At 41.9% G+C, this 20,023-nt stretch overlaps 1 protein-coding gene across 1 annotated transcript in view; it reads left to right on the top strand.

Moving 5' to 3' along the window:
• Positions 1–18,812, top strand: part of LMBRD1 (LMBR1 domain containing 1) — a 270,616-nt gene extending 251,804 nt beyond the window's left edge. The window contains exons 15-16 of the mRNA XM_089681325.1: positions 8,116–8,207; positions 18,512–18,812. Coding sequence (XP_089537451.1) covers positions 8,116–8,207; positions 18,512–18,625 — 206 coding nt within the window. The 3' untranslated portion in view covers positions 18,626–18,812. The remainder of the gene's footprint in view (positions 1–8,115; positions 8,208–18,511) is intronic.
• The last annotated feature ends 1,211 nt before the right edge of the window (positions 18,813–20,023 follow it).

The raw sequence follows: 20,023 nt of genomic DNA, 5'->3' as shown, positions 1-20,023 counted from the left end.
ATCTTGCTTATATAATGCATTTATTTAGTATACTTGAAGTTATCTTTTTTTATTCTATCCAAGTGCAAGGAATCATTATGAGTCACCTTTGACATAACATTTATATTGAACTTTGGGGCATTGAGGGTACTAACTGGAATTTACGTCTGAAAAATTACTAAAAGTCCATAACACCATACACGTATACGTTTTTAGAATTTTGTAATGAATATTGAAGAATTAAAAATGTTTACTTTTCTTGAAACAATATTCTGTATGCAATATGTTGCATCTAAGAGAGCCCGAAAAGTTCCATTCTCCTGTTCTCTGTTGTGTGCTGGTACATTTTAGGAATGTGGCGCAATCAATTTGCAGGTCGTCTTTTTTTGTTAGCCCAAAAAAAAAAATTTCCAAACCAGGAATTAAACATTCAATGATTGATCAGCCCTTATGATACATGTAAAGAATAAAGATACAGTACTTGTACAGTATTAGTAGCAAGTTTGCTTTTGTCTTGTTCCTTTTATAAAATTTAAAGGATGTATAATAAACGTTCAGTTTCTGATCTGCTTCCACTGGGGAAAACTACAATCACTTTTTTTCTTGGACTGGATACCTGAGGAGATCAGTTCAGAGCTTGTCAGTGTAGCTAACCAGAAATATGGCTGTTTCACTCAATGAGGAGTTTTCTATCTGGCACAAATACAGAAGTCTTCTGTATTGTGCCTCCAGAGGCTTTTGTTAAAACTTAGGAGAAAGATTCCAGTTGTATTGCTGTTCAGCTAGTAAGGATTTTGACTTTGTACAGCATGAACGCATGCTATAAAAGGAAAGAAAGTATTAGATCATTTAATCACATGCCAGTTTCATTTCCAGTGTACATTTTTTTAGCTTACTTTAAGAGTATTACAAAATGTGTTGCATTTTAATAGTTAAAATAAAGCTGTTGAGTTTGTTATTGCCAGGCATTTGAGAATATTGTAGTGCAAGGTCATTGGCGAAAAGAGCTTAGTACTTCTATTGCTCCTCTGGTAGTTGGCATAAACAATGAGACCACATGCTTTTGCAAGAGAAAAGTATTTTCTGAAGGGCGATTTTAACAAGTTTGTACATTTTTAAGGTCAGACATATGACATTTTCAGGTAATTTGTTCAATCATGTTGCTATAGTGAACCATCTGTATTTTTCAGATCTGTCAGTAATTCAGGTGAGCAGCTGTAGGGTTGCAGATGGTGACAAGACTGCTATCCCCTTTGGATCTGTTTTCATTTATACTTTGCAAACAAACATGGACTTAACTCTTGTTAAACTGCAATCATTCAGTGTAATGCATGCTTCTGGAAGTGTGCACTAAAAGTAGGGCAGTGTATGAAGAATCTGTCTTCCTTTACCATTTCAGTTCCATACAGATTCATATTTGTATTGTGATTTCTACACACTCTCAGGTTTGTCTTTTTATTGTGGCCGTGTACTTTTGAACCAGTATTATGTTTTCATGCCCCCTTTTTTGTGCTAGGCAAGCATATAGACCAGCTTAACACATGAAAGATGGCTCTTTATGCATGATAACAATTGGTATTGTATTTTATCTAAGATTGTAGCTAAAATATGTACATTTATTAGATATGCGCTTAGACATTTGAGGTGTTTTCCCATACATGTTTTTTGGGGGTTTTTTTTCTAGAATGGTTTTTTGGGTTTCTTGTTCTATTTTATAATATTAGTGTCTGTCTGTTGTGATGTAATTTTGAAAACCCCTGTGTGATGTTTATAGAGACAGAACACCATTTTTTTCGGTTAAATGAGGGTGAACCTATCAGGTTTTTTTTTATAAACTGCTAAAAGTACAGCTTAAGAGCAGACTTTTTAAGACCTGAAGCCGGGAGGCTAGTAGGTTTTTGAAGTAAAGGCAATTTGCAGCATCTTTCTACAAAGCTTGTACTTTTAAAATCCTATAATAATTGCCTATAGGTTAACTTTGAATTTGCTAACCCTTGTGACAATTCTTACTTCTCTCGGACAAAACCGTTTCAGGTGACCGCTAGATTTGACCTAAATAAAGTTTGTGTTTGATTTTGGGAGAGCTCGAAGTGTATTCCAGGTTTTTTATTTGTACTTAAAAAATACAATAATGGTAAAACTACTGCTTTCTAATTGAAACATTCTAAAGCTACCACTTTGCAATGTAGATCATAAATCAAAGCTTTAGAAGTATACAACATAAGCCCTAGTTTGCAAGCCATATATAAAATGCTCAAACTTTTCTAAAGCTGCCAAATCACTTTTCTGATTTAGCATTGCTTGAGCTAAGGTAACATGATGATCCTGAGGTTTTTCTGCCTGTTATTTCTCAGACTAAAGGAAGAAAAAAAAATCAGCTTGAGCTGTCTGCCTATAAAGGCAGACACAGTAAATGTTTAAGAGAAGTGACTCTACGGCTACATTCACACAGACCATTAGCACTTGTGCAAATGACAGTAACAAAAATCTGCGGCCCTGGTGATATTCTAAAATGGACTGGACAGATTTGTGGGTAGCCCTAGAAAAAGTTAGTATTACACATGACGTCAATCTTTTAATCCATCAGTCAGCCTATTTAAGAAACCTAGTGACTATGCTCTTCGATTTTTACATGTGCACCACACTGAACATGGAGCAGAGAAACCAACAGAGAATTGAAGTAGCCTTCTAAGAGCCCTGTTGTGAAGCCTAATGAACAACTATGGGAAGAGCTTAAACATGCTTTCTTTAGAATACATCCTTCAAACCCAGGACAGCTCCAGCATTTTGCTCAAGAAGCATGAGCCAAACTACCAGTTGGCAGGTGCAAGAGTCTCATTAAAAGCAACAGGAACTGCTTGTTTGCAGCAATTACCTATAAAGGTTGTGCAACAAGCTATTTGGGTATGAGTACCATCAGCTTTGTCCATGCCATTTTCATTTGTTAGTTAACCACTTGCTGTCCTGGACATTAAGTGGCTAAAGCAAGTCCATGGGTGCAGCTGAAGTCATGAGCTAGATATCATTTTTTTCATCCATTCACTATGGTTCTCTGGCTCTTCATTCCTCCAGGGAGGTCGGCACCTTGGTAAACTGGTCAAACAGTCCATCTCCTCTGCAAGTAATGAATCTGGAAGCACAGACCTTTTTGTCACCTCTGGCTTTAGTTCATTTAATCCCAGGCTACTGTAGCCAGGGAAGCAGCAATGATCTGTACTTGATTAGCTCCAGTGGAGGGTGGAGGAGACATTGGGAGTCTACTGTAATAGACCTGTGATGTCTCCATAAACCGAGCCTGTCACCCTGTCCATGCTAACACAAGGGGGCTTGTGATAGCAATAAAGTTAAATGAAAGAAATAAAGTTAAACAATACAGCACCACACGTGTCGGGAATGAGAACAGTTGTACTAAGGCCATAATTCATGGTTTACTCTATACTGATAACCTGAAAAGGCTTTTAAAATATTACTTATGAAAAAGTTTATGTGCTGTAGTTTTTCGCCATTTCACAAGTATGCCCTAATTTTGAGTCTTGACATGTTTAGCATGTGTTGCATCCGAATCTTTTCTATTTAAAAAAAATGGGCATTAAATTATGTTCATTTTAGTGTACATATATATGTTTGATAAAGTATTGCATCATAAAAAAAATGCAAGTGCCACCATTTTATTCTACTGGGCTTCTGATTTCAGAAAATATATAATGCTTGGGGGTTTTATGACAATTTCTAGCAAAAAATGCTGATTTTTAACATACATGTGGAAAAATGAGAAAACTGCCATGGAAGTGAAGTGGTTAAAATATTCTGTTGATTCAAAAATCAAGTTCTGATTTGTATTGAATATGGATGGATGTCATTTACATTTGTCTGTTTTCAAGTCCGTTTAGAGAAAATTTTGGAGGTTTGTTTTTTTCATGGATGGGTATCAACAAATGTGCCCACTTCTGTATAAGAGAGCTGTTTTACCTGTCAAAAGGGTTTGCCTTTCTGTCCATTATATTCCTGCGTTATACAACCATACCACACAGCACAGCCACCTTAGACACCTGACTTCTCTGAGATGAATTACCTTTATACAACTAGATCCTGTACCTGTGGTCACTGTGGTTGGACAGTGAAGGGAAAGCAGCACAGTAATAAGCACATTTCTTTGTCACTCTGAACTCTTTTCCTTTCAGCATGTTCCTTGTTTTAGCATATGAGCACTGCAGCCATAATGATTGGCACATCATACTTCCAGTCCGATCTCTGTTGTATAGGGGACTGTAAGATGCTGATAACCAAAATCAGGTTTTCAGGTTGCTTTTAAAAATACACTCCATGATTTTTAATGAACAAATGCAAAAGTGCTAAAGTTTTAGGCAGGTGTGAAGAAATGCTGTAAAGTAAAAATGCTTTCAAAAATAAAATTTTGTATTGTTTTTATAAATTTACACTTGCACAAAGTCTGGATTAGAATCAGTTGCATGATTAACCAATTATAACAAGCATGGCGTTCATGCAGTCTGGTGCGGGTGTCAAAGTTAAATTAGGGACACCCCGAAACAGATCACAAAATGTGTTGCGATTGCCAGAAATTGCATCGCATGGATGAGAACACCCATGTAATGCGATTCAGGTGCAGGTTAAAAAAAAGGGTCATGCACCTTTTTGGTGTGGATGTGATGCGATTTGAGCCATACAAAAGGTATGGCTCAAATTGCACTGAACAGACATTGCATGTAATTCGCACAGGAATCGCACCGCCCTGTGGTGTCCCACACTGCATTACTGTGAACCTAGTCTTACTTCCCTTTGACACTGAAAGATGTCCAGCAGTGGCATCAGCACAGAATTGGCGGAAACCAGTGGGGCCAGGTACACTCATCTATTGGCCGGAGATGTCTGGCCAGAAGTGGTCTTCATGGAAGAATTGCAGGCATAAAAGCTATACCTCCAACATGTAAACAAGGCTAGGCAACTCAACTATGCACTTCAACTATGCACAAAAACATGGGAACTGGGGTGCAGAAAAATTGCAGCAGGTACTCTGGACTGATGAGTCAAAATGTGAAATATTTGGCTTTAGCAGGAGAAAGTTTGTTTTCCGAGGCGCTGGAGAGTGGTACAATAATGAGTATCTGCAGGCAACAGTGATGCATGGTAGAGGTTCCTTACAATTTGGGTTTGCATGTCTGCAAATGGAGTTGGAAATTTGGTCAGGATCAATGATGTCCTCAATGCTGAGAACTGTAAATAACTTTTCCATCATGCCATAACATCAGGGAGGTATGTGATTGGCCCCAGATTTATTCCGCAGTAGGACAACAACCCCAAACATACAGTCAATGCCTTTTAAGAATGATCTTAATTGGAGTCCTGGAAGTGATGATTTGGCTCCCACAGAGCCCCAATCTCAACATCATCGAGTTGGTCTGGGATTACATGAAGAGAAAAAAGGATTTGAGGTAGCCTACATCCACAGAAGATCTGAGGTCAGTTCTCCAAGGTGCTTGGAACAACCTACCTGCCGAGTTCCTTCACAAACTGTGTGCACGTGTACTTGGAAGAATTGATTCTGTTTTGAAAGCAAAGGGTGGTCACAACAAATATTGATTTCATTTGGATTTCTCTTCTGTTCAATTACTTTACATTTTCTTAATTGATAAACTATTAACACTTCTGTTTCTGAAAGCATTCTTCATTTACAGCAGTTTTTCAAATCTGCCTAAAACCCTTGCACAGTAGTCTATACCTGCATCAATTAATGTTTTTAATGGATTTCAGCCTTAAAAAATATACTAACCTTGACGATACTCTGGGGTATGTATTGTGGGCTTGCCCAATTCTCTCCTTGGTGTGGCACAGGATCTCTGAGGTAGCTTCTTCACTGGTGGGTTCCCTCGGTGCGTCTGACTATGCAGTCCTGCTTATTGGGAGCTCGCATCCCAGGGGTTCATACTGAGGTTATGAGGCTAATCCATACCATATGCATATCCACCCTATGGGCCATCGCCCTACACTGGAAATCTATCACAGTACCATTGGCTTCTGTTCTACATAGAGTTGATGCTGTGATGCTCATGGAAAGAATTCATTATACTTTATTGGACAAGATGCACTTATTTGATAAAAAATGGGAAGTTTGGAAAACTCATAGACATTTACTACATGACTAAATACATTCCTTATTTTGAGTTGATTGACTTACTCTGTTGGTAGATGTATAACTCTGCCTACCTCCTTTATTTATAATGCTCATGTACTTTCACTTTATTCTCTCTTCCTCTGTTAACTTTTTCTTTACTCTATATGATTGTGCTTTTTTGAAATGTACACTTCTGTTGTGCTTTGTTACTGTTTATACCGTTTGAAGCTGTAATGTCACTTTACAGTCTATTTCTTGAAAAATAAAATCGTTTGTAAACAAAAAAAAAAATATACTAAAAGCAGAATATGTACAAAAATGTTTAGGTTAATACAGTTATACTGAGCAACTGCTGTGAAGACCTACCTATATGAATGTCCTTTATTGTGTGTTAAAGGACATCTGTTATAAAAAAAAAAAGTAGGTGGGCTGCCATTGCTGACACCTCCATCAGAAAATTGTAGTTGGCATGGCTTCAATACTTTCCATAGTCACTAAACCAGATGTCTGGAATCGGCAGCAAAGATGGCCAAATCTGTGTAGCTACACTCAGAAAACCAGGACCAGAATGTCTATGCTTTAAGTGAGATTTGTTTACAATAAACCAAAATCCATCCAAACACCATCACAAAGCAAACATAAAAATATAAGTTAACCCAGTGACAGAATAACTAACTAATCAAACTAACTACAGTATATACTGTACAATATATACAAATTGGGGAACAGAGAAGCTGGAGGTGCAGGAAGCAGATGGGAAGGCGGAGCAAAAACTGGGATAAGTAACAAGGGGGAGCAGGTACAAGGAAGCAGGGTACACGGAAGGGGCAAGATAAGGATCAATAGCAAACAGAATCTGGCAGCCAAATGCTGGGGTGAGAGGCATTAGTAAGGGGGATCTAAAAACCCTCCAAGGAGCCAGCATCAGGTGAAAACTGGTTACTGGGATCTGCTGGCTGCTGGGAGAAACCCGCTAGTGGACTCCGGAACTACAACCTTCCACCGTGGGAAGCACATTGCCCACCAGCAGGTGATCCAGGTCCTGACACCAGAACAAGTATTAAGCAAGGAGCTATGATCTGCAAACTTTCTTCAGGTCAGAGTTTTAAAATGTATTGATGCCAGAGGGTGGAACATAATAGCAAGGTAAGTAATATTTTCAAGATGTCAGCTTTGGCAGTCCTTGTATTGCTTTTATAGCCATTATTCCAGTGATGTAATTATGGTAACAGCTAGAGGAATGTGGCTTAGGAGGGGTTCAAGGCTGAGGCTGTTCACATTCCTCTTCACCTGTTGAGCTTGTGGTGTCTCCCATCCCCTTATGCTAACAGCTAGCTAGTAAATGGAGACCACATGAATAGGGAAATACATGGACCTAGGGACTTCACAGTGGGGCATTGGAGGTTAGCTTAAATGCACCCCTAATGTTATAATTACAGTGGCACTTAATAATACCTGCATATGAATTTACTGTTTTTTTCTTAATCCACCTGCAAAGCCCCACAAATACCTGTTAAGGCTGCAAGTGAAATCAACCTAATGCAGCTTCCTGTGATGTTATGGCAACAATGCTGCTCTGCTCCTGAATTCAGAGCAGAGTTGCCATTCTCATGTAGGTGTTAGCTTGCACTAAAGTGGGATGAAAAAATGTTGCAGAGGGTGTAGTTGTTATCATTGTCACTTTTGATTCACAATCCTGTAGCTTGTGAATCATCGTTGATGCTGGTTTGAAGCCAAAGGGTAGTCGCACCAAATATTGATTTGATTTAGGTTTTTCTTCTGTTTTCTACTTTTGCATTTTGTAAATTGAAAAAAATAATTAAAACATGTATTTCTCGAAGAATTCTTACTTTACAGCATTTTTCACACCTGCCAATAACTTTTGCACAGTACTGTTCTGTTTTGTACAATAAGCATAATATGTATGCAGGTATATAGTAGAATCCTCCTAGCTGGGTTTGCAAATGCTAAAATTACTGAAGCTTTGTCAATATTTCTTTTTACAGATCAATGTACAATAACTCGAACGTACCTGTTTCTGCACAAGTTTTGGTTCTTCAGTACTGTCTATTATTTTGGAAACTGGATATTCATTGGGGTAAATACTATCTTAAGTATTTATAAAACGTTTGTGTCATCCCTGTATTTACGTTACACTATACTATGTAGTGGCAGTTTTCCAACAAGAGCCATCATAGAAACACTGGACCAATAGAAAACAAAGTTGTCTCATTATAGCATTCACGCATTGGTTGGTCCATCAAGTATTTGCATGTTAAGTTGTTAAGTTTCTCCAATGAAACCATTACATTACACATAGCACTTTTAACGATTTCCCTGTCGCCTTATAGTAGACCTACTGCTACAGGGCGGGAGGGCTGCCCAAAATCACGTGTGTGTGTATATGGGTAGGGGGGGGGCGTGCGCGCTGCCTTACCTGCGCCGCCATTGGCAGCTACGGATGTCTATCACCGGGTCCCGGCCAGAGATTCCCTGCTGGCACCCGACAATCATCGTGTAGAACTGACAGGGGAGAGACCTATGTGTAAACAACACAGGTCTCTCTCCTGCCAGCAAGAACATGCTGCTGTGTAAGCAGAGAAACACACAGCAGCATGTTTCCCTATTAAAAAACACACAACATATGATGTAAAACAGCACACAGTTAACCCTTTGATCGCTCCAGATGTTAGCCCCTTCCTGCCCAGTGTCATTAGTACAGTATCAGGGCTTTTTATTAGCACTGATCACTCTTAGTGTCATTGGGATGTCAGTGGCAGTTAGTCAGTTCCCGCCCAGTAACAGAATGCCTGCCGCAGTCCCGCTATAAGTCGCTAATTACTAGTATAAAAAAAAATTAAAATTCCAGTATACAGTCAGGTCCATAAATATTGGGAAATCGACACAATTCTAACATTTTTGGCTCTATACACCACCACAATGGATTTTAAATGAAATGAACAAGATGTGCTTTAACTGCAGACTGCCAGCTTTAATTTGAGAGTATTTACATCCAAATTAGGTGAACGGTGTAGGGATTACAACAGCTTGCATTTATGTCTCCCACTTTTTAAGGGACCAAAAGTAATGGGACAGAATAATAATCATAAATCAAATTTTCACTTTTTAATACTTGGTTGCAAATCCTTTGCAGTCAATTACAGCCTGAAGTCTGGAACGCATAGACATCACCAGACATTGGGTTTCATCCCTGGTGATGCTCTGCCAGGCCTCTACTGCAACTGTCTTCAGTTCCTGCTTGTTCTTGGGGCATTTTCCCTTCAGTTTTGTCTTCAGCAAGTGAAATGCATGCTCAATCAGATTCAGGTCAGGTGATTGACTTGGCCATTGCATAACATTCCACTACTTTCCCTTAAAAAACTCTTTAGTTGCTTTTGCAGTATGCTTTGGGTCATTGTCCATCTGCACTGTGAAGCGGCGTCCAATGAGTTGTGAAGCATTTGGCTGAATATGAGCAGATAATATTGCCCAAAACACTTCAGAATTCATCCTGCTGCTTTTGTCAGCAGTCACATCATCAATAAATACAAGAGAACCAGCTCCATTGGCAGTCATACATGCCCATGCCATGACACTACCACCACCATGCTTCACTGATGAGGTGGTATGCTTAGGATCATGAGCAGTTCCTTTCCTTCTCCATACTCTTCTCTTCCCATCAATCTGGTACAAGTTGATCTTGGTCTCATCTGTCCATAGGATGTTGTTCCAGAACTGTGAAGGCTTTTTTAGATGTCGTTTGGCAAACTCAAATCTGGCCTTCCTGTTTTTGAGGCTCACCAATGGTTTACATCTTGTGGTGAACCCACTGTATTCACTCTGGTGACGTCTTCTCTTGATTGTTGACTTTGACACACATACACCTACCTCCTGGAGTGTTTTTTTGATCTGGCCAACTGTTGTGAAGGGTGTTTTCTTCACCAGGGAAAGAATTCCTAGGTCATCCGCCACAGTTGTTTTCTGTGGTCTTCCGGGTCTTTTGGTGTTGCTGAGCTCACCGGTGCATTCCTTCTTTTTAAGAATGTTCCAAACAGTTGTTTTGGCCACGCCTAATGTTTTTGCTATTTCTCTGATGGGTTTGTTTTGTTTTTTCAGCCTAATGATGGCTTGCTTCACTGATAGTGACAGCTCTTTGGATCTCATCTTGAGAGTTGATAGCAACAGATTCCAAATGCAAATAGCACACTTGAAATGAACTCTGGACCTTTTATCTGCTCATTGTAATTGGGATAATGAGGGAATAACACACACCTGGCCATGGAACAGCTGAGAAGCCAATTGTCCCATTATTTTTGGTCCCTTAACAAGTGAGAGGCACATATGCAAACTGTTGTAATTCCTACACCGTTCACCTGATTTGGATGTAAATACCCTCAAATTAAAGCTGACAGTCTGCAGTTAAAGCACATCTTGTTTGTTTCATTTAAAATCCATTGTGGTGGTGTATAGAGGCAAAAATGTTAGAATTGTGTCAATGTCCCAATATTTATGGACCTGACTGTATATACCGCCATTTGTAGATGCTATAACTTTCACGTAAACCAATTAATTTACATGTATTGGGATTTTTTTTTTTTAGCAAAGGCGTAGTAGAATACATTTTGGCCTATATTTATGAAGAAATTAGATTTTTCTCTTTTTTTTTTTGTTTTACGCTGTATCTTTTGTAGCAAAAAGTAAAAAATATTGATATTTTTTTCAAAATTGTCGGCTTTTTTTTTTTTGTTATAGTGCAAAAAATTAAAATCGCACAGGTGATCAAATACTACTGAAATAAAGCTCTTTTTGTGGGGAAAAAAAGGACATTTCATTGATGTACAGCATTGCATGGCCGCGCAGTTGTCCGTTAAAATAACGCAACATCGTATCACAAATAAATGGCTTGGTCAGGAAGGGGGGGAAATCCTCTGGAGGGCAAGTGGTTAATATGGTCAAGGTTATGCTTTTTCAAACCAGTTAATTACATGGTTTGCTAAAGCATGTTAATTAGCCAACTTATCAAAGGTTAAAGGTCATATTCACCAATTATTAAAGCCCCACCCCCTCCTGCACATCTATGCAGCTGACACACTTATTTCCTGGTTTAGGGATGCAGCTTCCTTTGTCACCTCCCCAGCATGTTTACTGGTCACTGAATCAACATCACTTCTATTCATTTCACAAGAAGGTGATAACGAAAGCAGTAAAGCTGAACCAAGAAGTAGCAAAATTATCTTCCTGACTGTGTAAATGGTAGAGGTGTAAAAAAATCAAAAGGCTGTACAGAGTTGAAAATCATTTAGCAGATAATATGATAAATGTATAAGTACATCTACAGTGTGTTTAGCTTTTTAGCTGGATTAGCAGTTTAACTTTTCTTTACAGTCCACTCTATTGCATTGTGTTTTGCTTTGCTGTAACACATGCTTCCTTTTTTGTTCATTGAAGGACACATCATGCCAGATGGATTTGATGTCTACACCCACGGGAGCAGGAAGCTAGGTGCAACTAAGCTAAAATCACACCCAGGAGGCAGCCCTCTGGAGGTGGCCAAACCTCCCATCTGCAGCAAGGAGTTCAGTTATTTCCTTTGCTGATTTTTAGAGTTTTTAGTTCCAGTTGATTTTGGTTCCTCTCTATGCATTTTTGTTTTGTTTCAATCAACTGTGTTGCTGGGTGACAGGGCAGGTATCATAGATCCGGGTAGTCCCCCCAGTAGCACCAATGGGTGCATGCTGTCCCCAGTATAGGGGTATCTGCTGTGACAACTATTTAACTGGGACTATTTAGTCCCAGATTTGACTCCTACTAGACTGTGAGTACTATCCGTTTTAGGGTTGGGTGCATCCATTTATAACATAGTTATTTCCTTGTCCCAGGTGATATTTTTGACTTTTCACTTTCTCCCCCCATATATTATTTGGAACAATGTTTGTGTTGGCAGAACTCTCCTCTGAAATTGTGCTATCAGGGTACAATCAAACTGTGTTATGGCAGTGGCCTACATAAATCACCAACGGGGCACCAGGAGCTCAGCAGTAGCTCTAAAGGCATCTCCCATCCTCAGTAGGGCAGAACTTTATGTACTGGCCTGTCCGTAGTTCTCATCCCGGGGTGAACAACTGGCAGGTTGTCTCAATCACCAGATCAGGGAAAATGGTCCCTGTGGGTTTTCTCCAGATGTCAGTGCTGGAGAAATCTGGACATTGATTTCTTTCTGTCCACCTTCATTTTGGAAAGTTCCCAAGTTTTGGGTTAGGTCAAAGTACCCCTGGGCAGAAGCATCAAATAGGCTGGTGGTTTTGGGGCACATGTACTCCTTGATATATCAAAGAACCAGCAAACACAAATGCTCCTGCACTTGGGGATAGACTCGATGCAAGCTACAACCACATTAAGAATGTCCTGGAACATGCACACCTTGCTGCCCTCAAATAGACTGGGGGAATCCAAATATACTGAATGAGGAAAGAACAAACAGAGGGCGCATAGGCCTAGTGCATTACCATAAAATATGTTTAATAAGAAATAAAGTAGGAGTTGTACTCACAAACGACAATAAAGTCAAGGCACATCATAAAGGAACAGCTGGGTCAACACCGCGCTGAGTAACAATCCGCAATAGGGAGTGTAGACATCCAACAGACTGACGCGTTTCGAGGACTTGCCTCTTTGTGGCTCCGAGGAAGAGGCAAGTCCTCGAAATGCGTCAGCCTATTGGATGTCTATACTCCCTATTGTGGACTGTTACTCAGCGCGGTGTTGACCCAGCTGTTCCTTTATGATGTGCCTTGACTTTATTGTCGTTTGTGAGCACAACACCTATTTTATTTCATATTAAACATTTTTTATGGTAATGCACTAGGCCTGTGCGCCCTCTGTTTGTTCTTTCCTCACTCCTTGATATATGCCTTTCTGTCTAAAACCTGGTTTGGATCTTTTTCATTCGGATCTTGTTCATTCGCAGACACTCAGTGGCACCTTCCACTTCACCTGTACTTTCTTTTTCAAGGTTCAATCTACCACCCTGTTTTACAGTTTATAGCTTTATTGGCTTGGCTGTTGAAAGACAGGTGGTAAAGGAATAAGATGCTCAGCCATGGCAAAGGACTAAAAGTCTGAAATGCATTGGCTGCTTTAGCCTTTAAAATAGAAGCAGACGTTAGTTGTTTATCCTGACGTGCCAACTATCTTTGTCTTTATTGTAGATCTGTGGGGCATCGGCAACCTCTGGGTCTAAGCACCAGTCAGAGTAATTATTGAGAGAGGTTGCAGTGCCTTCACACCTGTTTCTCCCTATAGGACTAAGACCTTTCTCAAGCTATCATTTCTACCATGCTTTGTGCGTCGAAGTCCACTTCCAGGTTCATCTACTGTTGCACTTGGAAGGTCTTCTTCACCTACTGGAAATCTGTGGGATTTCATCCCCTCAAATTCCTTGTTGCTCTTATCCGTTCCCTTCTTCAAGAGGTGTGGCCCTCAGCACTGTGAAGGACCAAGTATCTGCCTTGGCAGTTCTCTTTCAACTAACCTTAGCTTCTATCTTCCTCTTTCGTACTTCCATTCTTTGTCCTCTTTGGACTTCAAACTTGTCTTGTTGGCTTTCCAAAAGCCTCCTTTTGAAAACATCTGCGATATCCCCCTTTTGTCTTTGTCTCAGATGATGGCCTTTATATTGAGCAGCCGATTTTAGTGTTACACCAGGATAAAGTGGTTATTCATCCTTGTCTGTCCTTACCTAAGGTGGTGTCGGTCTTCTACTTGAACCAAGACTTGAACTACCCTCTCTCTGCCCTCATCCTTCTCATCCCAGAGAGGTGAACCTTCATTGATTGGATGCACTGTAGTTAGGTCCATTGGGTTTGCCTTTCCACTATGGTCGGTCCCTCCTTGCAAATGTTCCTGGTGCCCATAGGAAAGGTGTTTTGTCTTCTTCTACCATTTCCAGGTAAATTTGTCCAGGCTTATACACCTGTAGGCCTAGAACCTCCGTTTCCAGTCATTGCGCATTCTACCAGGATGCTGAGTGCATCCTGGGCTTTTCATAATTCTGCTTCAAGTTGTTCAAGTTTACATGATGTCTACTTGGTTATCTGTTCATACTTTTACAGAGTACGATGTTGCTGCCTCAGCAGATGCCAGCTTGGTCAAGAAGTTTTGTAGATGGCAGTTTGATTTTCCTGTTCTGTTGTTTTCTGTTTATGGGCTCACCATGCTTCTGTTTTCTGATACTTCTTTGGGACGTCCCATCTATTATGAAGTATGGATGTGTCCTGCAATGAACGAAAAACAGGATTTTTGTACGCACTATAAAATCCCTTTCTCTGAGTCCATTGAAGGACACCTCTCCCACCTAGTAGTCATTTGGCTGTCTCAGTGGGTATGTCTTATACTGCCGGTATTGCTGACTATTAACTGAACTCTTTGCTGCAGATTGAGGGGTTTGGACACCTCCATAGGGCTTGGATGTGCTTTTAGTATAGTTGCACCTAGAGTCCTGCTCCTGTATGTGGCAAAATCAAACCCAATTGTCATGTATGGCTGTGTCCTTCAATAAACTCAGAGAAAATGATTTTGTGGCGAGTTCAAAAATCCTGTTTCTTCTTTCTGCTTTTTTAAAACTGAAGGATAATGTTAGGAATCATAGTGTTGTCTTCGTTTTATTAACCCGCACAAAAGGAAGGAATATAGCGGTCAGAATGTTTGCGAATAGCAAAATAATTTGCATTCTTTTGCAATAACTTTATAATTACCATATTTTTCACTCCCATAAGACGCACTTTTTTCCCCCCAAAAAAAGGGGGGGGGGGAATGTTAGTGCATCTTGTGGAGCGGCCGGTCCGGTATTTCCGCCACCATGTCAGAATACCAGGCCGGCCGCTCAGCTCTTCTCTGCAGCAGGACCATACCTGTTCCTCGGTCCAGCGCTGTACAGTTTTCCCGCGCCTGCATCTTTAGTGTGGGCACCCGGCTGTGAAAGTCGGGTGCTCACTGCGCATGCGCGAGAAGCGCTGCGCTTTGTGAATGGCCTGGTGTCTTCTGGGACACATGACAGGTCCCAGAAGATGCCGGGCCATTCACAAAGTGCAGCACTTCTCGCGCATGCACAATGGGCACACAGCTGTCAGCCAGTTGCCCACACTAAAAGGAGGACAACTCCGCAGAAGTGGGAGCGGGTTCCTGTCAAATTCAGGTACCCGCTCCCCCCCCCCTCCAAAGGTTTGCGGTCTCTTGGTCATCCCCTGTACTGTCTGCAGTCTCTTTGTCATCCCCTGTATTGTCCGCAGTCTCTGGTCATCTCCTGTACTCTGTCCGCAGTCTCTGGTCATCTCCTGTACTCTGTCCGCAGTCTCTGGTCATCTCCTGTACTCTGTCCGCAGTCTCTGGTCATCTCCTGTACTCTGTCCGCAGTCTCTGGTCATCTCCTGTACTCTGTCCGCAGTCTCTGGTCATCTCCTGTACTCTGTCCGCAGTCTCTGGTCATCTCCTGTACTCTGTCCGCAGTCTCTGGTCATCTCCTGTACTCTGTCCGCAGTCTCTGGTCATCTCCTGTACTCTGTCCGCAGTCTCTGGTCATCTCCTGTACTCTGTCCGCAGTCTCTGGTCATCTCCTGTACTCTGTCCGCAGTCTCTGGTCATCGCCTGTACTCTGTCCGCAGTCTCTGGTCATCTCCTGTACTCTGTCCGCAGTCTCTGGTCATCTCCTGTACTCTGTCCGCAGTCTCTGGTCATCTCCTGTACTCTGTCCGCAGTCTCTGGTCATCTCCTGTACTCTGTCCGCAGTCTCTGGTCATCTCCTGTACTCTGTCCGCAGTCTCTGGTCATCTCCTGTACTCTGTCCGCAGTCTCTGGTCATCTCCTGTACTCTGTCCGCAGTCTCTGGTCATCTCCTGTACTGTGTCCGCAGTCTCTGGTCATCTCCTGTACTCTGTCCGCAGTCTCTGGTCATCTCCTGTACTCTGTCCGCAGTCTCTGGTCATCTCCTGTACTCTGTCCGCAGTCTCTGGTCATCTCCTGTACTCTGTCCGCAGTCTCTGGTCATCTCCTGTACTGTGTCCGCAGTCTCTGGTCATCTCCTGTACTCTGTCCGCAGTCTCTGGTCATCTCCTGTACTGTGTCCGCAGTCTCTGGTCATCTCCTGTACTGTGTCCGCAGTCTCTGGTCATCTCCTGTACTGTGTCCGCAGTCTCTGGTCATCTCCTGTACTGTGTCCGCAGTCTCTGGTCATCTCCTGTACTGTGTCCGCAGTCTCTGGTCATCTCCTGTACTGTGTCCGCAGTCTCTGGTCATCTCCTGTACTGTGTCCGCAGTCTCTGGTCATCTCCTGTACTGTGTCCGCAGTCTCTGGTCATCTCCTGTACTGTGTCCGCAGTCTCTGGTCATCTCCTGTACTGTGTCCGCAGTCTCTGGTCATCTCCTGTACTGTGTCCGCAGTCTCTGGTCATCTCCTGTACTGTGTCCGCAGTCTCTGGTCATCTCCTGTACTGTGTCCGCAGTCTCTGGTCATCTCCTGTACTGTGTCCGCAGTCTCTGGTCATCTCCTGTACTGTGTCCGCAGTCTCTGGTCATCTCCTGTACTGTGTCCGCAGTCTCTGGTCATCTCCTGTACTGTGTCCGCAGTCTCTGGTCATCTCCTGTACTGTGTCCGCAGTCTCTGGTCATCTCCTGTACTGTGTCCGCAGTCTCTGGTCATCTCCTGTACTGTGTCCGCAGTCTCTGGTCATCTCCTGTACTGTGTCCGCAGTCTCTGGTCATCTCCTGTACTGTGTCCGCAGTCTCTGGTCATCTCCTGTACTGTGTCCGCAGTCTCTGGTCATCTCCTGTACTGTGTCCGCAGTCTCTGGTCATCTCCTGTACTGTGTCCGCAGTCTCTGGTCATCTCCTGTACTGTGTCCGCAGTCTCTGGTCATCTCCTGTACTGTGTCCGCAGTCTCTGGTCATCTCCTGTACTGTGTCCGCAGTCTCTGGTCATCTCCTGTACTGTGTCCGCAGTCTCTGGTCATCCCCTGTACTGTGTCCGCAGTCTCTGGTCATCCCCTGTACTGTGTCCGCAGTCTCTGGTCATCCCCTGTACTGTGTCCGCAGTCTCTGGTCATCCCCTGTACTGTGTCCGCAGTCTCTGGTCATCCCCTGTACTGTGTCCGCAGTCTCTGGTCATCCCCTGTACTGTGTCCGCAGTCTCTGGTCATCCCCTGTACTGTGTCCGCAGTCTCTGGTCATCCCCTGTACTGTGTCCGCAGTCTCTGGTCATCCCCTGTACTGTGTCCGCAGTCTCTGGTCATCCCCTGTACTGTGTCCGCAGTCTCTGGTCATCCCCTGTACTGTGTCTGCAGTCTCTGGTCATCCCCTGTACTGTGTCTGCAGTCTCTGGTCATCCCCTGTACTGTGTCTGCAGTCTCTGGTCATCCCCTGTACTGTGTCTGCAGTCTCTGGTCATCCCCTGTACTGTGTCTGCAGTCTCTGGTCATCCCCTGTACTGCGTCTGCAGTCTCTGGTCATCCCCTGTACTGTGTCTGCAGTCTCTGGTCATCCCCTGTACTGTGTCTGCAGTCTCTGGTCATCCCCTGTACTGTGTCTGCAGTCTCTGGTCATCCCCTGTACTGTGTCCGCAGTCTCTGGTCATCCCCTGTACTGTGTCTGCAGTCTCTGGGCATCCCCTGTACTGTGTCTGCAGTCTCTGGTCATCCCCTGTACTGTGTCTGCAGTCTCTGGTCATCCCCTGTACTGTGTCCGCAGTCTCTGGTCATCCCCTGTACTGTGTCTGCAGTCCATTGGTTCAGAATATTTTTTTTCTTGTTTTTCACCTCTAAAACCTAAGCGCATCTTATGGAGCGAAAAATACGGTAATTATACAAAAAGTAATGTTAAACTTAAAAAAAAAAATAAAATAATGACCTCAGATTTATAGTAGGCAACTGCATCTTCAGATTTCTCCCAGATCTCCCAAGCAGCCTGAAATACTGAATGTGTGTGAAACAAACCCTGTTTTATGCATTTTCTAGAAAAAGGCAAAGGTCTATAGCAGTGTGCAGAGGGGTAATTAAGATTTTTTTTTTTTAATACAAATCTTGATTTCAGCTAGGAAGTTGGTGTTTTGACCTTCCCTTTCTACCTTCTGTGCTTTGCTATTGGCTAGTGAGCTTTCCTATCATTCAAGAGGCAAGATGGGTCAGTTGTTGCTAAAATTGATTATCACATAAAAAGGTTCCCTGGTGTTCAGGACTACCAAGGTACTCTGAAAAAAAAAATTTAGATGTATGTTGCAGCACTTTTTGTCTTTCTGTAAAACCCACTTTTTTGGCTTAGACTCTTTGATTAGCCTCAAGGATCTCAGCTAGCAGAGGAACATGACAAAATTACCTTTAGAAGCATTATTAAAAGTATATATTTCTTTGATTATAGGTTTTCATTATTGGACTGATTGTATCCTGTTGCAAAGGAAAGAAATCTGTTATTGAAGGAGAAGTGGAGGACGACGACTCAGACCTAAGTGATGATGATCTTCCTTATGCATAGATCTAAATGTGCATTCATCTCTTAAAAGGGATTTTACAGTGAGGCTAAATAACAAAAGATGTCATTTTCATTTTTGGTTGTGTTCTGTTAATAATGTCAATTAACTGTTCTGTAAATATACTTTAAGTGATTTAAAAAAATGTATTCTAATTATTATATGTAACAATAAAATGTTGAAGATTTATAATATAGTGCACTGAATTTTGAAACAAATGAATGCACTTCATTGTAAAACAGTGGTCACCCCTCACCCATATCTGAGCTAATAAAACAAATCTAAATTGTCATTAACCACTGCCCCAGGTGACATATTCCTTAAAAGGATAGTTAACCTTTACCAAAAAAACTGCCTATGCAGATAAGGGGTGTCTGTAGATAATAACAAACTGTGCAGCTCTGACTAAAGTTGAAAATACCCTTGCTATAGTTGTAGACCATTTACGTACCTCATGAAGCCTGACTGGAATACTCCCAGGACATTGCTAAGTGAGGTCTAGTCATTATTGCTCACCTCTACCATCACAGGAGTGAGCTCTCAGACGCTGAGCTTAGAGCTACTGTATCAGGGGACAGAGATCATGTGAGGGGGTCTGAATCAGAGAAAAATCTCACTCTTGTGATGGTGAAGATGATTGTGATGATCAGTAATGACTAGGCCTCACTTAGCAACATCCTGGAAGTACTTAGCAACGTCCTGGGAGTATTCCAGTCAGGCTACATGAGGTACATAAATGGCCTAAACCTATAGCAAGGACATTATTGAACTTTAGTCAGACGCACTCTTTTTTTTTTTTTTATCCACAGACTTCCCTTCCCTACATAGGCTGTTTTTTGGTGAAGGTGAATTACACTTTAATTCCAAGTAAAATAAAATAAGTGAGCGCTTTTCAAATAAAGCAGCTAGGCACACAGGATAACCAATAACAATCCTCACAAAAACATATGAAAAAAAGTGCAGCGCTAAGATAAAAGCAAAAATGAAAATGATAAATGAAATGCTAAAATAAAACATATATATTAATAGTCCCAATTGAGATGAAATAAAGTGAGAAATGCACACTAACCAGATGTGCACATTAAATGTGCAGTGTAGATATCCTACAGTTCAGCAAGTGGTCATCTGGGTGGTAAAGATAGGTAGATTCCCTGGGACAGAATGGGTCCACAGATGGCACATAGATAGTTAAAAGGTTCCCTTTGAGGGTAAAACCAGGTACAACTCCATCAAAGGGTAAGACTCCTTCACTGGGTAGAGCGGGTTATGGTGTCTAAAAAAAGAGATGCTCCCCGCAAGGGGTCAAGAAAAAAAGCTGCCCATAGTGATGTATTGTTTGATAAACAGCATTTATTGAAAGCAAATGACAGTAGCCTAGAAGGAGCCTACGTACGCCATGACGT

The sequence above is a fragment of the Staurois parvus genome, unplaced genomic scaffold, assembly GCF_062004578.1.
Source record: "Staurois parvus isolate SC_StPar_1 unplaced genomic scaffold, SC_StPar_1.0 ptg000264l, whole genome shotgun sequence".
Taxonomy (NCBI): Eukaryota; Metazoa; Chordata; class Amphibia; order Anura; family Ranidae; genus Staurois; species Staurois parvus.
This window is presented reverse-complemented; position numbering and strand designations above follow the sequence as displayed.